This window comes from Ciconia boyciana, chromosome 7, assembly GCF_034638445.1.
Source record: "Ciconia boyciana chromosome 7, ASM3463844v1, whole genome shotgun sequence".
In the NCBI taxonomy this organism is placed as follows: domain Eukaryota; kingdom Metazoa; phylum Chordata; class Aves; order Ciconiiformes; family Ciconiidae; genus Ciconia; species Ciconia boyciana.
The window spans coordinates 204,801-231,128 of record NC_132940.1 but is presented as its reverse complement, the minus strand read 5'-3'; the positions used below and the strand labels follow the sequence as shown (position 1 = coordinate 231,128).

Here is a 26,328-nt window from a genome sequence, read left to right as displayed (position 1 = left end):
TTATGAACACGCGGACAGACGAATGACAGTAACGTACTGTGTATGTGCTAGCTTTTCCCCTCCTGTTTTAAGTAGTGAGAGCCCAGCTCTCCCCGCAGTTACACAGGTACAAGACGTACGACCATTGCCACTGAAAGCAGAACAGGCCCTACTCAGAAGTTCACTACACCATAAATTAAAGCTATAAAAAAATCTACCGTGCCTTGCATTGTTTTTATTTGATTATTTGCAACACCACAACTGTCACGTGTTTCCTCCCAGACCACACAGTCTACTTTCATGATCTGACAACAGCAACAGGGAAATCGCATGTGCTGCATTACGCAGTTCAAATACGTCTGACAGCTTTTCTACAATCCTTTTTACATCAGTTAATTTGAAATAAAGAGAGTATTGTTTTTCCTGTCTCGCCTTTTCTGTTTTGTAGTCTACGTGGTGTGAATAAACTTCAAACTATAAGCCAGGTAAAATAATGGCCAGTAAGGCACTTGTCAGAGAGGACACGGCTGTCCAGGCTGAGCAATGGGCCAAAGGGAGACATTCCACGTTACCAAAACCAGTCAAGTCTATTCTTCATAACCACTTCTCTGACAACCCATTTTTAGAAGAATACTCACTGACTGTCCCAGAATCAGCTTGACATTGCGGCCACCAAAATCTCTTTCCTGTTCTACAGCAGAACATGCAACAGTAAAATATCTCATACTTTTCAGTACTAATGTTTAGAAGACTATTCAGCATCCTTGCAACACCCAAGAATCAGCTGCTGAATAATACTTGGAAAAAAAAAAACCCTCAGCACAAGAAACGATCCCATCTTTCTTGTTTCTTTGTTTTGTTCCTGGGGTCACTTTTTTTCTTTTTTCTTTTTTTTTTTTTTTTTTTACAAAATTTGAAGGCTTGACATGAAAACTTTGGTCTAAAACATGTAGATGAAAGCCATCTGTTAATATGTCATAGGGCGACACAATGAATCCAACCGGAACTAAACCAAACATGATTGCATGGATATGATCGCGTGTGTTTTCTATGTCTCTTGGCTTCTACATTCTGCTTGTTCGAGATCGTCAAGAGAGCTCTTCCTACTTGTCTAAAAGGTCTTTCTGCAGAGCCACCCTGCCTCTCCAGAGCTTCTCCCAGGAGAGGAGGCGCCCGGCCGAGGGCCGGGCAGGACCACCGCCTGCCGAGCCCTTCGCCCGCGGCAGCACGACGGCTCCCGCCGGGTTTTCAGTTCTAACCGCTCCTCCTCCACTGCACTGCAAGCACAGAACCACCACCGGCCTGCTGTCACTGACCCCGCGGGCTCAGGAGCAAAGCATGATGACGTATTTTACCATGTTATAGATAGCCACGTGTTCCACTCTCTAAAGTGAAGAATGGAGTTTTAAATTTTATACTAAATCAAGCAACAAAGTAAATGTCCAAATCCATAAACGTCGCTACTAGTACCTCCTCTGTGGTGTAAGTCTGAAGACTCTGGCCCACAGGATTAGTTAGGAACCACTACAATAAGTTAGTCTTAAAATATTTTAAGTGATTCTTTCCCAAGTAAATACTTGCATTTATTTCTACTTAATTCATTAATAGCAATTTATTTTTAAAAAGCCAATTTTAATATTAAATCATTATGATTTATTTATTCAATTTATTGATTACAAAATCTACATGGTATTGCTTTGTATTTTCACAGTTCTCGTAACTATATCATTAAGAAAATGGCTTTTAAATTTTCTTCTCAGAAATGATGATCACTTACATTCTAAATAATTTCACAAAATAGTGAGTGGAGCAAATTTATACATATATATATTTTTACTGTATATAAATAATAATACAATTTAAAACTTTCACTTTTAGAAATTCCTTTAGTAAATGCATAGGTTTGTTACAAAAGTCTTCTAATCAAATAACTGTATACTATTTCTATTATGTTTTATTCCTAGTAAACTCTATGGTTACATTCATATGATAAAAAAAGCACGCTGTATTCAGAAATACGCTTTTTCAGTTGAGCTCCCAGTAAGACACTCAAGTTCAGTAGAAATATAGATTACTTAATGCAGTTTCTTTAGCTGCAAACTAATCACACAGTAGTGTTAAAAAAAAAAAAAGAAAAGCTTTAGCACATGGACTGTAATCAGACCAGCAGCTTTTTTAATCACAGAATGGTGACACACACCCCAAAAAGTTACTGACTTAATTCTCAGGAGAGATTAGAATAATGGGGGGGTGTATATTCAATGCCACGCACGTAAGGAGAAAGGAATGATGACAACGATGAAAAACTTCATCAGTCAAGAGTCTGATTTTTTCTGAAGGTAGGTTTCTCAGCCCTTTCTGAAAGTCAGGGTTTACTCCAGGGTATCTCAAGAGGAGTTATCAAAAACTGAAGGTGCCCACAGTCAGTAGTTACGTTTGAAACTGTACGCCTTTCTTTTACATTATTTGAGTCCTAACCTGAACCACTCATTTCTGCTTCAGGGGAAAGGGCTACAGTGCCCACTGGACCACAGAGACTGCGTACGAGTATCCTGTCACCTGCACCGCAGTTCACAGCATTTCAAGATCCTACCACGCCCACGACTGCAAGTATGTTGGGTGGTAATCACTTGTGGGTCAACATGACCCCAGACCTGTTGCATGAAGGACAGTATTTCTGCCTAAAAGGGCAGAAGTCACAGATGACTGTGACTACAGTCATCACAAACTGGAGCCATAAGTTAGAGAGCAAAATCACTTTGGGATGTGGATCGTCAGCAGATTTTCCCCAGAAACTTGCATTCAAATCATCTGGAAAAGAATTTGCCTTTCTCTTTGTGACACCAACGGACTCCTGGGGCTAGAAAACTTTCCAGGCGTTGAACTCCTGTAACAGATCTGGCAGAGGTATGGCACATGCCACTCCTGGAAAGCGGATAGTAATGGAAAACCTTATTCAGTACGGTGGAATCCATGAAAACTAGTGGCAGACCTCAGTATGGTTGGGTCCTGGGGCATCCATGAGACTGATAAATTAAAACCTTGTCAGCTCAGCTCATGGCAGTAACAGACTCGAGAAGTACTCCAGTATAAGACCTTTCCCATGAGCAGAGCTGTTACTAACCTCAGTGACAGTTCTACTAACGGGAGGGTCATAAAACTGAACAGAATGTTAATGTGCTTTCTACCAACAGATTTTGTACTAATGACCGGGCAAGTTTAATAATCAAATAATTGAAAAGCAAACTAAATCTTTTGGAGCATCTTTCAGTAGCTAAATAATTCATCCTGTATCATGAGAAGACTCGAATTCAATGTCTTAATACCTTATTGTGTGAGCCACTGAGAGCACACCTGGCTCTCAGCACCCGCACAGTCATTGCAATGTCTCGTTAAGAAGCCCTTCGGAGCTAGGCAGAGGCAATGGAATTCCTTGTGCACATACATGGCCAAGACTTTCTTCCAAGGAAAAGATGACTGCATTTGGTTTTCCTTTCAGTGAAGCTCAACTTCCTCGTAATGTAGAACACAATCAGAGACTCGTTAGAGATAGGGGGATATTAACGTAAGTGCATCTCTCTTAGACATCAGCTAAAAATGATACATTCACCATCTTGTACCACATGAAACCTCATTTGTATGAACCTCAAATCACTTCAAGTGCAGTGGGACCTTCTCTCTGTTATATCATCTTTTAAGCACAGCTCACAGAAAACTTCACTTTAAGCAGTATCAACTATAGTCTTCTCTGACTACCTTCTTTGGGACCTGCAGGGTACCATCATTTCTTAAAAGACGCAGTTGTGGATGTGATTAAAATATCACTACATTTTTCAGTGTAGGGAATCATTAATGCATGTATAATCACAGTTTAAATAGCTGTGAACCAGCTTGTACAGAAAAATACAATCATAGCACCATATTTACAAATGTAGTACCATCTCCTGGTTAACTAGAGAGTCTCGAACTATCTTTTTATGGCTAATTAGGTTATATGGTAGTGCTTTCAAAAAATTGCCTGAATTTCTTTTACAAATATACACTTATAAAAAGAAACGTTATCAAAACTGCTGTCGTCTAAGGCAGCAACTTGTGTTACAAAAGTTATTAAAACATCATTATAGACTTAAAAAAGCTTCAAATTTACATTTTCCTTTTCATAGGCACTCTATAAACTAAAACGTGGCCTTGTTTTCACAGCTGTTAGTTTAAGCATTTAAACTAGTCAAATGTTACCAATGTTGCTCATTTTTTTTAGATATAAGCAAAAGGAAAAAAGAATCACCCATTAACCAGAAGCATCATTTACAGTTTTTACTTTTGCCTACTTTATACATGTTTTGCTTAAAAGTGACACTGTTTTGACGTTGAGGTTTAGTGTATGTTATCACACTGCCTTCTTAGGGCTTAGTTCCTTCTTCCCTAGAATTCGGTGAAGGCTAGCTGACATGAAGTAGGGTTTTGCTGTAGATCCATCATTTCTTTCCAGGTCTTCACCTGAAGTTACACAGCAAAAGCAGCCAAAAGAGAAAACAGCAGTACAACCAGAGAGAGAGAGAGAGAGAGAGAGAGATGAAGAAAGGAGAGAGCAAAAGACCCAACATGAAAAAAAATCTCAATAAAGGCAATTTCACTGTATTGTTAAGTTGATGAAGGACACTATAAAATTTCCATTTTTCTCAAACCAGAAGAGGTTTTACACAAAGCAGAGACACAAACATCTAGCCATTTTTAAATGACAGTAATATATCCTTTTTATTCTCTAGTTCTTTGGTTTGGCAGTATAGGTGGAAATTTTCAGAAACACTCATGCCTCCACCGAAGCCTGGCATTTTGACTACTCCTTGCTAGAAAATTTGTCCTAAAGAGAGCTGTGGATTTAAGCACTTTTTAAAACTGAACCCTTTTTCACAGCCTAAAATAAAGGTCTTTTGAAAACCTGATGCCACAAGTGCACAATATTTTATATGATCTCCTACTGTCCGTTACTGCATGGGAAGCAAAACAGAATATGAATTTAAAATAATGAGGCAGACATATTACTTTTCTTCCCACAGAAGGTCATGACTAAATCACTGGTGTGGGTTCAGCCCAGTGTTTATGCCATGCAGTAGTCACAGACCAGTGAACAATTTCACACTGATGGGCAATCTGGAGGGATTGTGCAGTGAAGCAGTCATTGCAACTGCAACCCTGCAGAGGCAGACAGCTGTATCTGCAAAGCCAGAAAGAGAGCACTAGTTGTAAGGGATGGCCAAGAGGTCAGAGGAAGCAAATCTTCATATATCGCCATGGCAGTATATACCATGTGTCTTTGGAATAAATTAAAAAGAAAATCTGTTAATTTTTTAGTGCACCAACAAACTTTCTAAATTTTATTAGTTTGATCAATTTCCATTTCATTATAAAGAATAGTAATCATTTATTCATTTATTTATTTATGGTTTAGCTTTTTTCTTGGAGTGTTATTAGTGCTATGTCTGCCTGTCATCCTGTTTGTTTAGAACCAAAGTCCATAACTCGAGATAAGTAGGACCTAGCTCTCAACTAGACATCAGTTTTCAGTTTTCTGACTGATTTTGTTCCTGTGATTTCCAGAATCGCTGCTAACCTTAGTTCCTAGGGAAGCAGGATTAAGAAGGTGAGTGTTTAAAGGAAAGAAAGAATTTATGCTATGGTAAGAGGAGAATCAGTATTACTATGTTTATCTTGCCTCAGTGATCCACTGTGCATATGATAGATCAAGCCTACGACTATTTCAATATTCCCTTAGTATTACCAAATAATTCACCAACTGCAAGAACAATCACTGCCATGTAACTTCTACTTGGACCTACCAGAATTATTTTCATTATAGAAAAATTGTGTCTTTATTTCTTTAATTCAGTAAATCTAGCAAATGGAATGTATTTTGTAATGTGTACATCCTCTTCTTATAATCATGTCCTAATTTGAGACCAACAGATTTCTTTTGTGATCTTAGTATTCTCTGACTGGACCCATTGAACAGTAGTCCCTTTGAGAGTGCCCATGATTGCTTGCCTTTGGTGGGGTCCAAGGGACAGATAGTTTTTTAAATGGTATTTCACACAAATTTGAAGGTAATTCAGCATAATACTTTGTTCGGGGCTATTAAGTTGAAAACAAAGGACCACCTATATACCAAAGAATAACTGTTATTAACAAGAGGTTTGAGTGAATCACGGCCGTACAGGGCTCTTTACAAAGCACCCAGAAGCAAACTGTTAATGAAAGTTAAGAAACATCTGAAAAACAAAAGCCAGATATCCCCATGAGCCATATAGCTACCTTCCATCACTTAAACTAATTACATTTGAATACTAAAACACTTCTGCACTGAAGAATGCATCAAGGAGCCAGTCTGAAAAGCAGAAGCAGTTCGTTTTTCACCCAGTCTGCTAGCATGTCACCAGAATTCTGTAAGGAACGGATAAGGTGGTTTTCTACTCCTCTTCCCGTGACCTGCAGGTATTAGTGAAAGAAAACGTAGTACTTACAAAAGCAGAGGAAAAGCGTGTCGACACACATTGCATAGACGCTGAAGAATCCGTGTGCAACTAGGTAGGAGCCAATAATGACCGTCTACAAAAAACAAACCACAATAAAACACAAATTTAGTTTGGCACCAATGTGGCAGTGTTAACATAAGTCAGAAGCGTAGTCTGCTAAGCAAATTTGGGAGGACTTAATGGCAGCTCTGTAATTCTACTGAAGGTTACTACTGCTGTGGAAAGGGATAATGGGATCAAGAGACTGTATCCTAACATGCAGAAGCCACTAGTTTTCCAGCTGCCAAACTGGAGCCATTTCAACCCCCAAAGAGAATATATGCCAAGAATATTCTGAACTCCTTCAAGATTTTTCTAAAGAACCACTCCACCTGGAGATGTTCCGGAGTCTAGGGGGGCTACAAAAGGAGAAAGAGATGCACCACAAGTCCCTTCCATTAGATGCCACACTGTCATCGGTGCCTCACCACCAGCCTTTGGTGTCTGGGAAGTCTGAGCAAAGCAGATGTGAAACCCAATTCTTCTGAAGGTGCAGAGTCACTGCAGTGCCACTTCTGCCTGAAGGATCCAGAGGACCTGAGTGTAGCAGATCAGTCCTCGCTTCAGTGGATAGTATTCCACTGAGAGGATGACAACAGGACCCGTTACCAGACCATGCCCTGAGTAGTCTGAGCACCTCAAACTGCCCTCAGTGTTCAGGAGGTTAGATGGTTGCCTTACCAACAATGGTACCCAGTAGTAATTTAACGTTGGTGCTTCCTGCGCAAAGACTGGTATTCTCTGTGTGAAGAAAAAGAACGCAAGAACACCTGCGAGAAGCAGAGAAGATTAGTGATTCCTATGCTAACTCTGGTTTCCTAACACCTAAAGAATGGATGAGACAAAACAAACAGACAACAGATCCAAGGTTGGTTTAAATAAGAGTTTGTAAACAGTAAATTCCTCAGTACTAGTTATCTGCTGGATCTGTATTCTGACAGGAGAGATATGTAAATGAATCAATTCCCATAAAAATATTCATGGGCCCAGAAAGACTGTAATGAATTGTTTTGTTTCATCATTCTACGGGATTTAATAGCAAAATTAATAAATAATGATAAACAAGACTGACACGGGATAACAAAGAGCAGTGGGTAGATCTTTTCTAAAATAAAAAAAGAGTGAGCAAAATTCTGCTGCTTTAAATTTTATTGCTTGAATAAATACTTAAGTATTTCAGATTAAAAGGAGAAATGGCAGTGCTAGTGATAAGCACGACAGTAAGTTTAGAACAGACCAATGCATCTACAACAGAAATTGCCCAAAGAATTTATTCTCGAAGAGGATAAAAACATGAATTAATTTCAGTATTTCATGGCTTATATTTCAGAGAATATGTTTCAAATCAAATTTGCTACCCCAGTTTGAAAGTCATTCTACAGTAATGACAAAATATTTTAGATCTGTTCTTGGTACTAATTTTCAACTTTTGATTAAAATATAATTTATTAGCAATCTTTTAAAGTATACAGAATACAAAATATGGTTATTAGTAAAATAATGTTTTGAAACTGCTGTGACAATTTAGAAAAACCATAAGGGAATACTGCCAACTTGAATTTCTGAAAGTGCTTAATTTAAAAATAAAATCACTTTTCTGTCACAGACAAACATGAATAATATATTTTGATATTTACTGATAACTAATAAAACCCCATAAGGAGGTTAGAAATATTCTATTTCTTTTACTATAGCTTATAGCTATAATGGGCTTGAATACAGCAGAGCTTCAGGCCCATCTCCGGCAGACCTGCACCCCCTCCTCTTGTATGCATGCTGTCTGCTACGAGCTGAATCTCATTTGCAATTTGTTCAGTTCTTCTGAAAGGAGAACCGATTGTGGCTGACTTATTGGATGTGAATTTGGTTTGATCCAGCTGTGATGCTTTGGCTGCAGAAGTCCTTGTGCCAGCAACACATGCAAGTATGGAAAAGATGCTGTCAATAAAACACTGGAGGGGGTGGGGGGAAGGGGGAAAATTTTTTTTAGTTCCTAAAACTAAACATTTTTTAGTTTATATTTTAGTTCCATCTTGCAAATCCTAGAAACACAGGGACAGCTTCCCAAATAGTCAGACCAATGAGAACCTCCAGCTGTTAACTAAGCATATACGAATACGGCAGGCATACTTGTAGGTATCAGAAAACAGAACACACCATTTGGAAAAAAATCGATTCGCTTACCTACACCACCAGCAACAAGAATTTTCCCCAGGAATAAAAGAAAGTCTGTAACTTTGTCCAGGACTGCAACTCTGTTCAGCAAAGGACAAATGATACATAATCATCACAAACCAGACATTTGTATACTTTCTCCTTAAATCTATGGATAATTGACAAAACATGACCAAGCAGCTGTCTTTTGCTGATTTCACAGGCTGACAACACAATGCAGAAACACAACACTGAGGTGGGCTCTGTTACAGCCTAACCCCATGAGGCAAAAAAGCACTGAGCCTCTTGTTGAGTTAGGCCTTAATGCAGCAATACTGCTACAGCACTTGAAGACTGTTTATTGCTCTTGCTGGTTAAAAAAAAACAAACCAAACCATCAAAATATTTTTATTTCAGCCTTTCTACTAGGGTCACAGCTAAGCCAGCCCAGAAGAGGCAAAGTACACACCAAAACAAAAAGCAATGTTTGTGCAGATTGCTGGTAGGTCTTCTTTTCACTTGGTCCTATCTGGCCACATTTCATGACCCCGTATCATGCCAAACCTACTATTTTAAGGTATCATGGTACAACACTGAAGGCGGGAGGCCTCAAAGCAGAGAGACAATCACAGATGAACGAATGCAGGTAGACAGAAAAATTGGCAGTAAATCTGCAGCCCTCATTGAAAGCAACAGCAGGGAGTTTCTGCTCGAAATCCTGTCAGCCTGTCTTATCAGAAACTGCAAGTAAATAATGGGATGGAAAATGAGCTTTGTATCATCAGCCTGTTGACAGCACTGAATGCTGTCATTATGGATATGGTAACATCCAGCACTGACTACCATGAAAGATAAACGTTAAGAAATATTAAAGAGAACAAATCATCATTAACCTGTCAGAATTCAGAATTAGCAAAATACACAAGATAAAAAAATCTCCGTTTCAAACAATAAAATTATATGCCTGGCTTTTAGTTATTGCTCTTACTGATAAAGAGCAAAAGCACAAAGGACAGTGAGGTGATGTTCTGAAAGGAAATGAAGGCAGCTTCTCTTTGCTATTGCACAGGCACTACACGGTGTGGACACCACTGTGCCGATGTTAACGCAGGGTAACAGTGAACGCACTCCATTCTCCCATCATCAATCCTTTTCTCTTCTTTCTTAAGCATCGTTTCCATTTTCCTGCCTTTCAGCCTCCCCCTCCACTCCTCTCTTCCTCCCAGTCCTTCACTTCACAATTTAAACCACCTAACCAGTTTTACTGTGTCTCTTGCTCTGTAATTAGATTGTCTACATGGCCTGCTCCTAAGTTATTCTCCCATTATTTTTTGATCTCGCAGTATTACAGGAAGAGCCAGGAGCAATGAAGAAAAGTCCTGATGAGAGCAGGGAGTTTGGCAGGAGGCTTGGTAGTGGGGAAAAGGGCCAGGGGAGTTCCCAGCACCAGGGGAGATCTGGTTATGGTAAAGATACTAGTTTTGAAAGCGAAGTACTCTCTCTTCTTTACTTCCACTCTCTGACACCCCATAAGCTTTCTGGATTAATCTGAAGACTTAGGTCTTTCTGCTTTCCTTTTCACAGACAGTGAGTGGACCACAGCTCAAGAAACACACACATGGCAGACGACGAGCACCCCATTCCTGTAGATCTATAGATCTCCTCTCAGGGGCTCTACTGTTCCCTTGGAGGCACTACTACAATCTACTGGGTGCTTATGAATTTAAAAGAGCAATCACAACAAAACTGTTAGATTATATCCACTCTGCATGGGTTACTGTGCTGGACAGCCTGCTGTTACACAGCGAGTGTTAGAAGTGAGGGCCATGTCTGAGGACAGAAGCAGCTTACAATAGTATTTGGAGGAGATGTGGGAGAGGAAAGAAGGGTGTCTTCAGAGCACAATAGCAGGAAATCCTGGCATTTCCAAGGACTGGGAGATAGCCCCTTACCTCACCACATTCCGCATGAGCAAAAAGAATGCTTCCTTTGCCGAGGTGCAGAAGTTTTTACCATATATGGCAATCTGCAAAATAACAGTAGCTGTTAAGTATTTTAAATAATTGGGATACCTCCTTGTATGCCAGAATCTTACCGCGTGTAATGCATAGTTCTCTCTAATATGTGGCCTTGAAAGTCAGATGAACATAAAGCACTTCCCCAGTCACCTGCTACCTCTCAATGCTTCCCACCGCGTTGGGACAGAATATTATCCATCTTTCCCCTTCAAATCACCTGGTGATGAGCATGCCACCCCTTGTGATCTTGCAGGCAGTAGACTCAGTACTTAGTTTGCCAAGTAGAGCAAATAAGGTACTTGCTGAGGGGTTCTTCTCACTTTGCTAGCTACCTACACTAGATTTATAGTCATTGGGAAGGAACAGGCACTTGTAGAGCAGAAATGAGTTGATCCCTGTAGGTATCTCCTTGGACCTGACGCTGCTCTCACTTAAGAAATCAGCAATACCAGTATCAAGGTCAGTGGGTTTACATCAGCATAAACTAAAGCAGCTGAAGTTATTCAGGAACAAACCCACTTCTTCCTGGAACAGTGTCCACAAGGGTAAGATATACTAGAACAGCTCTTAGTGCAGTCAGTTTACCAACTGTAAACAAGATAGTCAGAAAGAATACTTCCTCTTCAAGACGGCATTAATTTGAAACATCCATTGCATGAACATGTGTTATAATGGACCCATTACAGCCACCTCCTTTGAGATAACAAGTCTGTGACTGTACTATTCAATCACTGAAATTGCTTCACGTCAGAACATCCTAGGCTGAAATCTGTGTGTGTTTATTTAGGTGAAGATTTTTGGAATTTATTTTCCAAAAGGAAAATAAAGGAATTTATTTCCTTTTGGAAGCTAAGGAGGGTTATTTTAGAGTAATATCACCACTGCTGCTAGTAGAATTACTATTAAAATATACTTTTATTAAAACTACTATTAAAATATACTTTTAACTGCCAGCAGGAAATACAGATACCACATGCCTTCTGACCTCCTTATTCAAACACTGCCTCCAAACAGAAGTGTCATCAACACGCAACATGAAACAAGCTAATATTCCTGTTGAAATCAGGATTTAAATTGCTGAATCAGAGGGGGAATTAACCAGTTATGCCATCCCTTCCCACTTACTTTGGGGGGTGAGGGGGATGGACAAGGACAGGCATGAAAAGAGGCTGAGTTTAGAAGAAGAAAAAAAAAAGATCTTACTTTTTCATGGTAGCACCACATGCATTTCCTGAAAACTCCCATAAATCCCATTATTTATTCAGCAGATTCTAGTACTGCTGGCTGTTGACCAACTAGTAGTGGCTAGGGTATTTTAGTGTCCCAGATAGGGGAGACCACAAGCAGAGACAGCACATACCATGATGTAGGCATTTCTGTTTATAAATTTTAAGAATTTTTCCAAACACCAGAAACAGCATTTGAGGCAGCAGAGTAGAAATCTAGTGAAGGAGTTCTGTGTACCTGAAAAAAAGGAGGGAGTACATCATACATAGAACTCATGAACAGTCTTCAGAACATAGAAAGCTATTCAGAAGAAAATCTTAAATTGTGACAAAAGCAGAAACATTATTTCTTTTCTTCTAGGTACGGACTCTCTTTCTCAACCAAATTTAGCTCACTAGCTTTCAATTAGATCAGATCCACATCCTGCAGGAATTTTGCATTAAGTTCCCAAGGACATAGACTCAATTTGAGTAAATCAGCACAAATTCACTGGCTTCAAATGGAACTAAAATGGCTAAAAATAATGTGGAATGAATCTCTTTTCATTGCTGAAAAAACATCTTGGGAAAGTAAGGAAGTCATTTACCAAAGGAGATTTTAATAACCTAGAGCAGATCCATAAATCTCACCTTTCAGTTTGTGATCCAAGTACTCCAGTATTACTCTAATAAGCTGGACAATGGCAAGAATTAAGGCTCCAAATGCCAGCGAACCTGTATGGTATCTAAAACAAAATAAATGACTGTTATGTTGCACATATGTGTATATGTACAATTATATATGTATGTGCGTGTGTGTGTGTGTATATATCAATAAAATTCTAAGTCCGTAAAGAGGAAGGTCCCTTAGCAACCTTCATCCTGATCCGCCAGAGAGGGGAACAGGAGGAAGCCATTGGTGCTGTTGGTGTTTGTGTGAGTGCTGAGTCCGTCTGTCGATCTGTGCAGCCAGCTGTGTATATACGTGTTGTATACATGTGCGCCTACTGGGAATACCTGCTCAGCCTTGCAATTGGTTGGGCCTGGGGGCATGGAGCTGCAGCAGCCTTGCCACTATTGGACTACAGGATTCAGCCTTCCCCAACAACTATGTTTTCCTGATTGTACTGGGTTTGGATGGAGTAGAGTCAGTTTTCTTCATGGTAGCTTGCATGGGGCTATGTTTTGGATTTGTGATGAAAACAGTGTTGATAACACACTGATGTTTTAGCTATTGCTGAGCACCATCAAGGCCTCTTCTGCTCCTCACCCTGCCCTGCCAGCGAGCAGGCTGGGGGTGCACAAGAAGCTGGGAGGGGACACAGCCGGGACAGCTGACCCCGACTGACCAAAGGGCTGTCCCACACCGTATGGTGTTGTGCTCAGCAATAACAGCTGGGGGAAGAAGAAGGAAGAGGGGGACGTTTGGAGTGATGGCGTTTGTCTTCCCAAGTCACCGTTACACGTGATGGAGCCCTGCTGTCCTGGAGACGGCTGAACACCGGCCTGCCCATGGGAAGGAGTGAAGGAATTCCTTGTTTTGTTTTGCTTTGCTTGCATACGCAGCTTTGCTTTCCCTATTAAACTGTCTTTATCTCAGCCCACGCGTTTTTGCACTTTCACCCTTCCGATTCTCTCCCCCATCCCACTGTGGGGGAGTGAGCGAGCGGCTGGGGGGGGCTTGGCTGCCTGCTGGGATTAAGCCACAACGCTGAATAATCATTTTCATTTGATATTCTAAGTCTGGCTTCCTTAGATGTAAAAACAGCACTTGTTGGATACATGACAAGGCTCACATCCAGTTCCACAGTCTTACCGTATTGCTCGTCCAAATGAAGAGAAGAGCGGCCACAGTGGAATATCAGCTGGTTTTCGAGAGGCCCAGTAATAAGAGGCAAAGGCACCAGCAAGGGTACACTGACCCAGTGCAATTGCAAAGTTCACCAGCCAGAGAAAGACAAAGGCATTGGCTAACTGGAAGATGAAGATGTACCTATGGTACAGGCTTTCTCCTCCATAAAAAGCAAAAGTACACTGAGCACCTGGACACAATTTAGTCACATTGGTTGTGTTAAAAGTCTGTATAGGAAGAAAAATAAACAACACAATGATAAGCAATGATTCTGTGTACACAGGCTCTGAAGTTTAGCAGCTTAATACAAACAACACCATTCTGCTTGATGTTTCATTAGCTCATTCAACACTGCACTCCAATATTATGTAACCTGTTTACATATTTAAGGATTCATATTAATGTCTTATGCAGGTGCTTAACTTTAAACTACGCAGTTAGCAAACAGGGCTGTTCACCACATGCCTGAAACCTACATAAATGGAATCTGAATTTCAGAAATCTACTTTTAAGATACATAAATGCTTCAGTTTCATTAAAGAAAACCTGCTCACATTAAAAAAAATTATTTATTTGAAAACCAGAGGCCAAATCTGCAGGTTGGGTAAATCACCACAGTTGAATTGAAATCAACTGAGCTATGCCATTTTATAGAAGCTGTGGATGTGGTCAGAATACCTATCTCAGAGTATTAAAGCAGGAGTAGTCTTTAGATTGAATTACTTTTCCCTATTTCTATCATTCTTTTCATGTATTTGCTCAGTTTGGGCATGAAATAAAACCAGTCAATTTCTAATCCCTTTCTTTTTTAGTGTTCAGACATCAGCACGGTGGGGAATTGTTTGGGATATACATAACCACAGCAGTACATTGAAATTTAAACACCTGAAAATAACCCTGATATAACATTTGATAAATATTTCTAGTTTTAAAAAAAAATTTAAATTCAACCTCATAGTCAACTCAAAACATTTGGCTCAAGACAAAACAACAAAAAAAAGACAAATATTTTTGGAGCTTCATAAAGGTCATTGCTGTGCCAAAAGAACCCAAATATTTAGCTAAGCCTCTGCTTCAAAACATGGCTAGTCCTTGGGCAAGTTTGAGGCACAGCTTTCAAAGTCTTCCATTGCCTTTTGAGGACCATGAAATAGAATCCTCATGAATTCAAGAACACCTTTCCAAATAAACTTGTATTTCTGTGTCTTCCTTTCTCACCCTGTAAATTAGAACAGTTAATATTTACCTGCCTCACAGGACAGTTTAGCAGAAAAATCAGTTTATGTCTGTAAATTGCTTTGAACAAAGAAGCGTGACCTGAATACTAAGTACTATTTTCAGATTTAACATGAGGAATCATTACTTAAAATATGCACATTGTCTACTAGCATTGCATTTAATAGTGATTAAGAAATGCCATTAGGATAGCTCTCACTATAGGCAAATATTTGTTACACTTACCTCTGGGTCACAAGTCAGGTTTGCATACTTGCACAGTGTTTGATTAGCCATTACTTTATACACAGGCTCTCCTGATGTAGCCAGAAAACTGAATGAAATATTTTAAGGAGGAATCACAGAACTGTAGGCTTTGAGCAAGTTAGGATCCTGCAGTGGGTAACCACTAGCTCTAAAGAACTTGTGCAGATAACAGAAAAACTGCTCTTGCTATGCAGAGATGTATATGAAGGGTTGATAGACAAGACTGAGTACTCTCACTCATTAGAGAACTACGGCAAACTCCATCCCAGACCTGTAATAACCCCTGACCAGAATGGGCAAGGGGAATAACCTTGAAAGTTGACTCAGTCTCTCCTGCACATCTACCTTTGACAAGGCAGATTATGCAGTAGTTCTTTGACAGTTTGTATTTTGGTCGAAGTAGACTCAGAGCATAAGGATAAATCAACATTGTCCTGAACAGCAACAACTGACCCTCTTTGCATGTGAAAGAACAATTTGTTTTCAAAAACCAATTTCCCCCTTTCTGATACCTTGCCAAACCCTTGCTGTTCTGGGAACAAACAGACAGTGGTTGCTGTTATGCAATTTAGAGAGGACTCAGTGCACTGTATGTTCTCTCATTCCTTTCCTGTGCTTTGCTGAAGAAAACACACCTGGAGCCCACCCCACCCCAGCTAAGTAACCATTAACATCAGGCCTATAGAGCATGCAGCACATTAAAGGCCATATTCACTCTTTGCTGAGGGCCCTTTTTTACCCCTTAAAGTCAACCTTATGTAGTACACAACGCCTTGTATGATCCCCCTGCTTTGGCATGAATTTTAGTCCAGTTCTTTTTAATGCAAGTAAATTCACTGTCCGATTTGTACATCACATGCAAACGTGCAGTGAGGAAGAGTGCATCAATGCAGCAAATGCTAAGTGACCAAATAGCCCTCTTAATGTTGGTTTGGTTAAGGTGAAATAGCAGAGAATTATCTGGTCTCGCAGACCAGAAGACTGTTCCTCCAGAGAGGTGCACAGACAGAAGGATACACAGCTGTCACAGCCCAGTAGGAAATACAAATTGCAATGAGTATGAAGGTGACGATCGGGTAGAACAAAGTAGACATTATATAGCCAATAGCCCTATGAAAGAAACAAAACATATCAGTGAGCTACAACAATTTAAGAAACAAGCTTTTTATCAGTCCTCTTCTAGCATCATCCTTTTTACTTTGAGCTACTTGTTGATAGTGGTAGCGTAATCTAGTGCTGGGATCTCAGCATACTGCAGGTTCTTTCTTCCAATGTCTTCACATCTTCACCTTGTCATTTCTACCACTCCACTTTTATCAGCAGCACTACAGTCGACTTTATCAATTTGCCACGTTCAAGCCTGTCTTCTACTTTCTCCTTCTCCATTACTGCTTCACAGATCCAGCTCTTTGCAGGTCACAAACCCATTTCAATCACATCTCCTTGCTGACTGCTGCAGACATTACCCTTTATTTCCTTGTCCCACTCTGCTTCAGCTCCTACACACCTGAAATTACCTCTTGCTACTTTGTATTTGAGGACCCTGCTCCCAGCCCCTTTCCTGCCTTAAGTACTAACTATTTTGGGGCAGGGGCATTCAACTTCTCTTCATAATGCCAGGACTATGTGACTTTCCTTGCACCTGCCATAAATGAGCGGTGCTCGCCTTTGGCTGTTGACAGGCAGAAAGAATAATGGTCTTTCACCGCTGACGGCTTAGAGAGCTCCTTTTAACATCGACGCTGATGTTTTAGAGGCTGACATTCTACTGACACTTCTTGTGGCCAGAATGCAACTAGTGAGCAGGAACTTGAGCATGCCAGTTCCTCCTCTGCCAGGGACTGCTTCTCTGGAAGAGCGTGAGTTGATACAGCCCCTCTGGGTAAACTCGCTGCAGCTATCTCAGAGGCGAAGACCTCCAGCTGGGTATCTATCTCACTGGATGTGATTTCAGAGAGCATGTGTTTTGTTCACTGAAGCTTACAGGTTGGTTCTCTTTACACTCCTGTCATCTACCTCTTCCCATTACTCTAAATTTTCTTTCCAGTGACCCTGTAAGCTTATCACAAGCCTTTTTGTCTCTTATTATTTGCTATAGTATTTCTCCTATGACTTGTGGCACTTCTGATGCTATTTGTTTTACAGGAGGCGGTTTCCAGAATGTAAGAGACAAATTTACTCAGTTCCTGCTGCTAAACTAGTAAACGCTGGGGGGAACGCAAGGGAACTGTCATGTGCAATCCAGAGGCTGAGAGCAACACATCAATTTCTGTCTGTCTAGAGATGTACAAGTCCATTAAGAGCCGCACAGGAGGACACAGCCTTACGCTGTCTGAGAAATAATCACTACATATTAGCAGTGTTCAGCAGTTAATGGCAGGCCTCTTAGTTACCACTAAGACCATGGACAGTTACTCCAACAAACTGAGTAATAACTGTTAATTGTTCCTAACTATGGATTTCAAGTCCATTATTAGCATTATAATTGTAATGTTTTTGAAAGAGTAGTTAAAACGTATTGAAAAATGTAATTTGATTTCCAGTCATTAGCAGCTTATTTTTCATCTTCCCAAATACAGGGCATGGTCTGTTAGGTTTACAGTAATTACATACAGTGTTTCACCTCATGCATTATGCATGAGAGTAAAAACATCACCCTCAAGTGACCTTCCCATGCTGCTGAAAAACTACAGAATGTTATTAGTTCTCAGCAGGAAGTTTATGAACTTTCTGAAATCCTCCTGCCTGTCAAGGTTGTGAACAAAAGTGTTGCAGAGTATTAAAAGTGTTCCTGGATTTTAATGAACAGGAATTAAAGAGTATAATTTAGTGCTGCCAAAATTAATTGCTATGCTCTAATTGCACAGTAGTGTAAGACAGGAAAGAGGTACCTTGCTGAATGCAGAACTTCAATATTCTTTAATCCCATTACAAAAATCCCAATCCTGATTCCTGAGAACCACAATGTCAACAGAGACGGCAGAAAACTACAAGCAAGTGCACACAGATAAACTCAGAGCCAACTCTATGTGCTCTAACAACAGAGCTCTGCTTCCAAGGCCTAGGAGACCTTAGCCTATTTGCAATGAAATCCAAGGGCCTGATGTTTTAAGTCCATTTCTCCTTTGTTACATTCCCTTTTTTTAAAAAAAAATAACTAAGTGTTGGCACTGTGTAAAACAGGAACCACTGTGAACAAAGTCTATGCAGATTTCAGGAAACACAAAATGAAGAGGTCTCCTAGGCCTTCAACTCTCATATCCTGCTCTGCTTTCTTCTTTACTCAGAGCTGAAAATAAGTATCTCGGACTGCGCCATATTACAACATCTGGTCATGGAAGTCTCCTTTTCTCTCTGCAGATTTATGCATGTCCACACAACAGTTTCATTGGAGCCAGAATAATCCGGTCTTTCCTAAATAAAAGTCACAGCCAAAGCAACACCAATCCTCTACCACTAGTGTGTCGCTCCGGAGACAATCCAATGACAGAGCAAAGTTGGCAGCTATAGGTCCCAGGCTCCTATTAACAGTGAGCATTTCTGCTGATCCACCTTCCTGCTCTGAGGATACGTGGTACCACTAACAGTATATGTACTCTTAAGGCAAGGAGCTGAGAGATAAGAAATGTCTAACTGCAGAAGAGAAAGCTCTTATAAGCACAACCTCATTCACAGAGAACTGCCATTCCTTATACTACCTGTTCGGCTCAACAAATCCGGTGTCGTACTTTAACTCCCAGCTTTCTGCCCTTGGTAGTGCAAGATGAAGCTCAAGAAGACCGTACCCTAGAGATCATTTAATAAAATTCAAAATATATTAAAATCAGACAAACATACCTACTACCTTCCTTCAACAGTGCAATAGCAATCCGGATCCGATTCCTTAGGAAGATCAGCATCAGTATGATTATGACCTCAACAACACAAAGTATTATCACTGTGAACAAACAAACAAACAAAGTTAGATTTATCAAGAATCGAACCAATATGCTGCCTCTGTAAATTGGTTTTTTTCCTTGTATTTTACACTATTCTTCATGAACTCCCTAAAATTCTCTGCTAGAGCAGTTCTCTCTTTCTCTCACTGCACCTGCCAATCTTCAATCCCATTTCATAGCTTTGTAAGTTCCAGCGTAGGGAAATTCTACAAGCAGAGAGTTAGTCAGAATGCGTAGGACATTAGCACTTATAATTTTAGAAGAAAAATGGAACATATAATTCTCAAAGATAATAATTTACTTAAATGTGACTGTAGTATTTGGCCTTAGATACAGTTCACCCTTAACAAATTCTACTTTTCATAAACAAGCATTTTGCATGTTTATACTCTGCTAATTTGTAGTATTTAGTTAAATAAATAAAAAGGAGATGAAGAGTCAACTTTTTCATGAAGAGTGCATTTTTCTGATATATATTATTCTAACATTTAGATGTCCTTAAATCAATAGGTTTGTTTGAGTATTAACCTGGCATGAGCTCCTTTCACCTCATTTGAGTACAAAAAAAGAAGAGGCTCAGATAGGACAGTTTTGGACAAATTATTTTCACCTTCCAGTTGTGCTGCTGGAATCATACAAACTTGCTCTGAGGTCAGAGAGCTGAGAGCACCATGTCCCAGAACATCTCCTCTCTTAGTTATGAGCAGTGTTTGAATCATAACCCAGATCTGGTTTAAAGAGTCTGCTTCAGTCTGATTTCTCTTTGTGTCAGTTTAAAACCTACTTCTGCAGTAGAAAGTAAAAAATTCTCTGCACTTCATCTAGAGAATACAGAGTCTTTAATGCCTGAGCACATGTCCTCTGACTCTGAGACATATCCAGTAATTCTGGGTGCGTGAGACGGTTAGACAACATTTAAACTAGCCCAGCAGTTGTGGATGGTCACACACAGCAGGACCTGTCTCCTCCAGCTGAAACTAAGAAGTTTTGTGGAGGGAAAGGAAGACAGAAGGGATAATATCCCTAAGCCTTGGCTTGTCTGGAGGTTTGCAAAGGGACATGGGAATTGGCTTCAGGTCCCACAGCTTAGACATAGTCTCAGAATCCAGATCCAGACAGTCACAGATGATGTTAAATTGCGATCCCAAATATTATCAGTATCCCTAGCCATCAGAACTGCAGGTGGCAAGTGACCACTGTGGTGCTCAGAGCCACCAACTTTGTTCAGAACAAAGTTTTTGTTACGCACATTTCAGCACCTATTTTTGATATGGTTCCCCATGAAGGAATACATAATCAGGTTTCTTTAAAGTTGGTCTCATTCCAGTTCAGCTCTGTTAAGTTAATGTAGCTTATCCCAAACATTGTGAAAAAGGAAACCAATGTCAGTACATGAGTTCTAGACTAGGACTAAGAGGACCTATGTTTTCTTCAAGGATATTTAACTGCTTTGCTGGATGACTTTGGAAAAGTAATTTAATTCCTGAGTACCTCAATTTACTAATCTGAAAGTGACACTGACCTCTAGATAAACTATACATTGGCTGCTGAGAATCAGGAAAAGGAAGAGCTTGGAGAGTTAGAAGGGAAAACATAATAAAGTCCTAATATTCTCTAGGGATAGCATACTAAAAAGCTCTGCCTCAACAATATGTAGAAGATGCCTCATGAGCTCAATGATCCAACATAGAGTTAAATGAAGACACAAAGCAGAGAAAGGAGATTTAAGCAGTAAACTACTGCTCTATTAATTTGTGCTGGTTTCGGCTGGGATAGTTAATTTTCTTTATAGTAGCCAGTATGGGGCTATGTTTTGGATTTGTGCTGAAAACAATGTTGATAATACAGGGATGTCTTGGTTGCTAAGTAGTGCTTATACTAAATCAAGGACTTTTCAGCTTCCCATGCTCTGCCAGGTGCAGAAGAAGTTGGGAGGGGACACAGCCAGGACAGCTGACCCCAACTGCCCAAAGGGCTATTCCATACCATATGGCATCATGCCCAGTATATAAAGCCAGGGGGAGGAAGGAAGAGGGGGACGTTTGGAGTGATGGCGTTTGTCTTCCCAAGTCACCGTTACGCATGATGGAGCCCTGCTGTCCTGGAGACGGCTGAACACCGGCCTGCCCATGGGAAGGAGTGAAGGAATTCCTTGTTTTGCTTTGCTCGTGTCGGCTTTTGCTTTCCCTATTAAACTGTCTTTATCTCAACCCACGAGTTTTCTCACTTTTACCCTTCCGATTCTCTCCCCCCTCCCACTGGGGGGGAGTGAGCGAGCGGTTGTGTGGTTAAACCACTGGCTGGAGTTAAAGCACGACGAGCTACCAATAGGAAGAGGCAGTGTTGTAGGTTATGCCCCATTCATCATCAGTTAGTGTCTGTGTGCCTTCTAATAGGGCAGTAACAGCAGTGCAAGTAATACTTGACAGGTATTTGTTCTCTCTTCTGCCCCTCCTTCGCTGGGGAGGGATGTGTATGCTGCAGGCTACAGTTCCAGTAGGATTTTGTTTTAAATACACTGCCCTTGTAAGAGAAGGCAATGAAGCACTTTTGAAAGTAAAGGTGATGAAATTTGCGGTGGTTCATCCCACAGTCTTAGATCAGCCTCCAAGAAAATTCAGTGACCTGAATGCAAACAGTTCTACAAAGATGTGTAGAGTTATTAATCTCATTTCTGGGGCCCTCAAAGAGGGAGACTAAACAGATTGGGAGTGAAAAATGCTCCTCCTTATGCAACTTCATCAGGACTAACTTAGTTATTGCCTTCTACTTCCCCATGACGAAGACTGAACACACAGGAAGCAGAATGCTAATATCACAAGCATTTTTCACTCTCATCACTAGTGCAATTGCATTATCTCCCCTTACAAATATACTAGTCTCCTTGAAAAAAGAGTAGATTTTTGCACAATACAAAGAAAGAGAATTCTGCTTATTTCTCTGGGCGACATATATAGAGGAGGAGATTTAACAAGGCAGAAACTGTAGCAAGACAGTGATTGATTCTCCTGAACATCCATTAACAGATACCAAGTTTAAAGGGCACTTACTAAATGCTAACCATGTTTGCCTCAGTTGCAGGTACACTCTGAAGTCTGTCTGGAATCCAATATCGTAAACAGTGAGGTCAGATCCAGGTATTCCTTTAAGATGATCATACTCCCAGTAACAATGCCAGATGCCTTTTAAAAAACAATCAGTATAAAATGAGTCTTTCTGAAGAGTGCAAAGACAAGGTTTTTAAAAAAATCTTTTACAAGCCAAGTGTTTTGTCCTCAGCATGTCAGGTAAGCAAAAACTAAAAATGCATTATTGTGAGACTAGTCAATTATAACATCACATATATAGAAAAGAAATATCAGTACAAGTGAATACAGACTAAGCATACTGTGGGTAGATAATTCAGGTTACTACATCTGGTGCTAAGTATCAGCACAGCTGGATCCTTACTAAATTTCGCTGCCATTTAAGCCCTTCTCACTTAACTGCGTCTAAAACTAGGCATTAATTCTCCCAATTGTACCATTTAATTGATGTAATTACCGATTTTCCTTGCCCAAGCTTAAGCAAGAAGGAAAAATAGCCGCAGAGGCTAGAAGATTACACCTACCATAACCTATAATTCCAATCACACCAAAGATGAAAATCCAGAAGAGAACCCCAGCCGTGAACCTCAATAACACAAGGAAGAGCAGACTCACAATCATTGCAATGAACAGCCCACTACAAAGACAAGAAACAGAAACACAGGGAAAACAAGTGTGAGAATCTTCACTTTCTTGCATGCCTGTTACTCCAAATGAGGGTCACTTCATCTCACATAAGAGAATTATTTGTAAAAATGTATTTCAAAATCTTCCTTATGAAATACATCCTCATGGCTATTATCTGCTATTAGAAACAAATAGCTTATATATGATGATCTCACAGGGCAGAGCCAGAAATGTTTGTACACACTAGGTTCTCAGGTTGGCTGAATGGGACTCGTACAATGCCTTCTTGGTCATTTACACCAGCTGAACAACTCACTGCCTTTTTCAGGCCATGGTCTAGTCTACAGTACAGAAAGTTAAACTGGAGGAACACCTATGTGTGAGGAGGTTGCTGTTTTATGTCCTCCATTAAAAATCCCTACTTGCAAAGAAACGGTGTTAGTAAAGTAACATCCTAGGAGCTTTTCTAGAAAAAAAGAATTAAATTTAGGAGGAAAACCAGTGACTCTTTCTACCCATCAGAAGAGGACATGATCAGGGCATTGTGATGCATAAAAAGAAACTGTTAAGAGCTATCAAAGGGGCCCCTAGGAAAGACATCTAGAGAGTGTCTTCTCTTTATCAAGTCTGTGGTAAGGAAATACTTGTTTTCATTTCACTCTCAGAAAGCAAGTCAAAAAGGAAAAATGACTGCAAAAGGCCTTTTTACTCAGTGAGGCCTTCTAATGCAATGTGAATAAAGCAATGTGAATAATAATCCCATCCAACAAACATCCAGCTCAGATGCTTCACAGAACATTTCATTTCTCAGAAGTTTTAGCAGGTGTTACATCGGAATTTTGTATTAGTACAGACTCAAAAAAATTTAAAACCTCTTCTTGCCTGTGCTCAGTAACTTCTCTTCTGAATATTCCCAGCTTATTTAGCCAGTTACCAAATATAAAAAACGGGTCAGCCTGATCATAAACATTTAAAACCAGATGTCTTGGGCAGATTAAGCCAGATAGGCAGAGGGACAAGAAAAAGAACATCAGCTTATTTAGTTAAACTTTTGTAAGCTGGTCTTAAGTCCTAGCCCTTTAAAGGCTTCCTAGATGATGTATTTTCCCTTTTGGAATGGCTTGTTTGAAATCCAGAATGTATTCCTCAAAAATAGTTGTAGTTTTGGAGCTTATGACTCTCTTCTTGAAAGCAGTAAGTTACCTTTATCTAAAGTTATCTTTAGTTATACACGAGTCTTAGTAATGCCAAAACTGAGTACATGGTAACAACTGTCCTCAACAGACTGGTTCCCTTAAAGGCTTGAAAGGCCTTGAAGGCTCCCAACTGAGGCTTGAAAACAGCAGTTCTTTTTGGATATGCTAAAAAGACTAGAGCAATTCCATATTCAATTTTTAATCCAGACTCCTTTCACTATTAGGCCTTCATTGTCATCACCCAAACTCTGGCACTTAAATATGGTTGTCCAGAAATCGTTTGATGTATGCTATCATTTGGTGAAAAGTGTGAAGGAAATTCTATCCAACTACTTTAAAAGTCACAACAATTCCTTATAAAAATATATTTGAAATGTGGAAACTGGCTTCAGTATTTAGAATTTATGTTCAAAAAATGGTCAATTCTCTCTCCATATCTCTTCAGTGATTATCTCCTTTGAAAGAATCTGCACCATAAGCCTGATTTCAATAAGAGGTCTAGAGAGAACCGAGCTCGCTGACTACCAGGGAGTTTCTTGCCACTGACTATTGTGAGCACAGTATTAGACTATGAGAAAGCTGTCCTCCCACCAGTGACTGAACACCTTTAAAAGCTGACAACTTATGTTTCTGAACTGACTAATTCTCCATATTATTACGTAAAGTTTATGTATTTATTGTTGTGGATTTGCATTCAGGCTTGAATAATGTATGCTTAATATGTGCATGTCATAGGCTCTCACCTGGCAAAGACTTCTGCTCCTGTTTAAACTGAGCAACACCCTGGTCCATCAAAAACAATATTAATGGGCTAGGAACGCACATATACTTACATATTTGCTTCGGCAAATACTTTACTTCTTTTGTTTCAGTGCTGCATTTTTACTAATTGGTGATTAGTGAGTATTAATTGCAAGATAAAGTTAATACTGTTCAATGCTTTTTGTTCTTGATGTTGCTTTGCCTGCTGCATTGGATTTATGGATTTATATTGGATTTATGGATTATAATGGATTTAACTATATATTGCTAGTATGAATTCAGAAATTATGTGTTTTATATATATACTAATGACACTTAGCAACTGCAATTGGTTTGAAAGTCTCTTAAGATTTTTCAGTTTTGGAATTACCACGCAGGTGGGTCCTGCAACAGAAGACAGCACCTCCTGTTTTTCTGCCTGGCAGGATATTAAAAAGCTACTCCAGATCACCTGACTCTCTATGTATGTATGCTGTGCTATTCTTACCTCATGTACAGAACCATAACAACATTATTACCATGTGATGAAAGGAAATTACAGTTGTTCCTTGAGTTTAAAAGTAGGATTGGTAACAAACACATACATGATCTATTTTTTAATTCCTTGCGTGCTCCAAAGTGAGTTCGGAAAAATTAAAAATACCCATGAAAATCTTACATTAAAATCCAATACCAAGAAATGGCATAGTCTTCAAAAATTTTCATTCCAACTGATCTTGCATCCAGGACATTATTGATGCCGCTGAGAAAAGACAAACCAAAGAAAAGGTTGCTTTAGGTAGAAAAGCAGAATTTATTTAAACAACAAATAGGTTCAGTGAAAGAATTTGAAATATCTTTGCTAGCGATAAGAGTATATCACTATCCTTCAGCTCCAGTTCTGTAACCAAGCCAACATCAGTCACAGTTATGCCAAAGAAAAAACCTGTGTAAAAATGTGTATACAGCTCCTGAAAAAGCTTTATTAAAAAAGCTTTATAAGTACTATCGCCAGATATAATTGCTTATTATGTCACAAGAAAAGTGTATACTATTAAGACCTGTAATGTACCAAGAGCCAAACAGTTGTGACTCCAGAGCTGCTAATAGCAGAGAAGCAGAAAACAGCTCAGTGAAGGAAAAGGTTGACTTTATAGAACTGTTTTCCTATCCTGCAAAGTGCTTGCCTATATTAATGTTTTCCTAAGAAGAAATGAAGGATCTTCTTATCAAAGAACAGAGAATGTAGTTGTAGATGCCAGAAGAAGGGAACTTAATAAGGTGCAGGTGTTATCAGTGTTGGTAAGGTGCTAGAATGTGGTAGCCTTGGATCAAGAGGTAAGGAAAGGTATCCCTGTGCTCCAGACAGGCTGAGGACTGACAGCAGCTGGAAAAGTGAGGCTATTGCAGCCATTTTCTCTCATCGTGGTTGATGCCCGGGATTGGAGATGCTTGCTGTCCATCTGCAAGGGAGCTGTTGT

General features: G+C 39.8%; 1 protein-coding gene across 1 annotated transcript in view; it reads right to left on the bottom strand.

The window, feature by feature from the left end:
- Positions 1 to 4,309: 4,309 nt before the first annotated feature.
- SLC44A5 (solute carrier family 44 member 5) overlaps positions 4,310 to 26,328 on the bottom strand; it is a 102,157-nt gene continuing 80,138 nt past the window's right edge. The window contains exons 9-22 of the mRNA XM_072867403.1: positions 25,527 to 25,610; positions 22,808 to 22,920; positions 22,248 to 22,379; positions 19,097 to 19,196; positions 16,277 to 16,369; positions 15,239 to 15,326; positions 13,742 to 14,004; positions 12,577 to 12,671; positions 12,081 to 12,184; positions 10,655 to 10,728; positions 8,733 to 8,803; positions 7,230 to 7,318; positions 6,498 to 6,582; positions 4,310 to 4,476 (exon numbers count right to left, since the gene is read on the bottom strand). Of these exons, the coding sequence (XP_072723504.1) occupies positions 4,367 to 4,476; positions 6,498 to 6,582; positions 7,230 to 7,318; positions 8,733 to 8,803; positions 10,655 to 10,728; positions 12,081 to 12,184; positions 12,577 to 12,671; positions 13,742 to 14,004; positions 15,239 to 15,326; positions 16,277 to 16,369; positions 19,097 to 19,196; positions 22,248 to 22,379; positions 22,808 to 22,920; positions 25,527 to 25,610 (1,501 nt within the window). The 3' untranslated portion in view covers positions 4,310 to 4,366. The remainder of the gene's footprint in view (positions 4,477 to 6,497; positions 6,583 to 7,229; positions 7,319 to 8,732; positions 8,804 to 10,654; positions 10,729 to 12,080; positions 12,185 to 12,576; positions 12,672 to 13,741; positions 14,005 to 15,238; positions 15,327 to 16,276; positions 16,370 to 19,096; positions 19,197 to 22,247; positions 22,380 to 22,807; positions 22,921 to 25,526; positions 25,611 to 26,328) is intronic.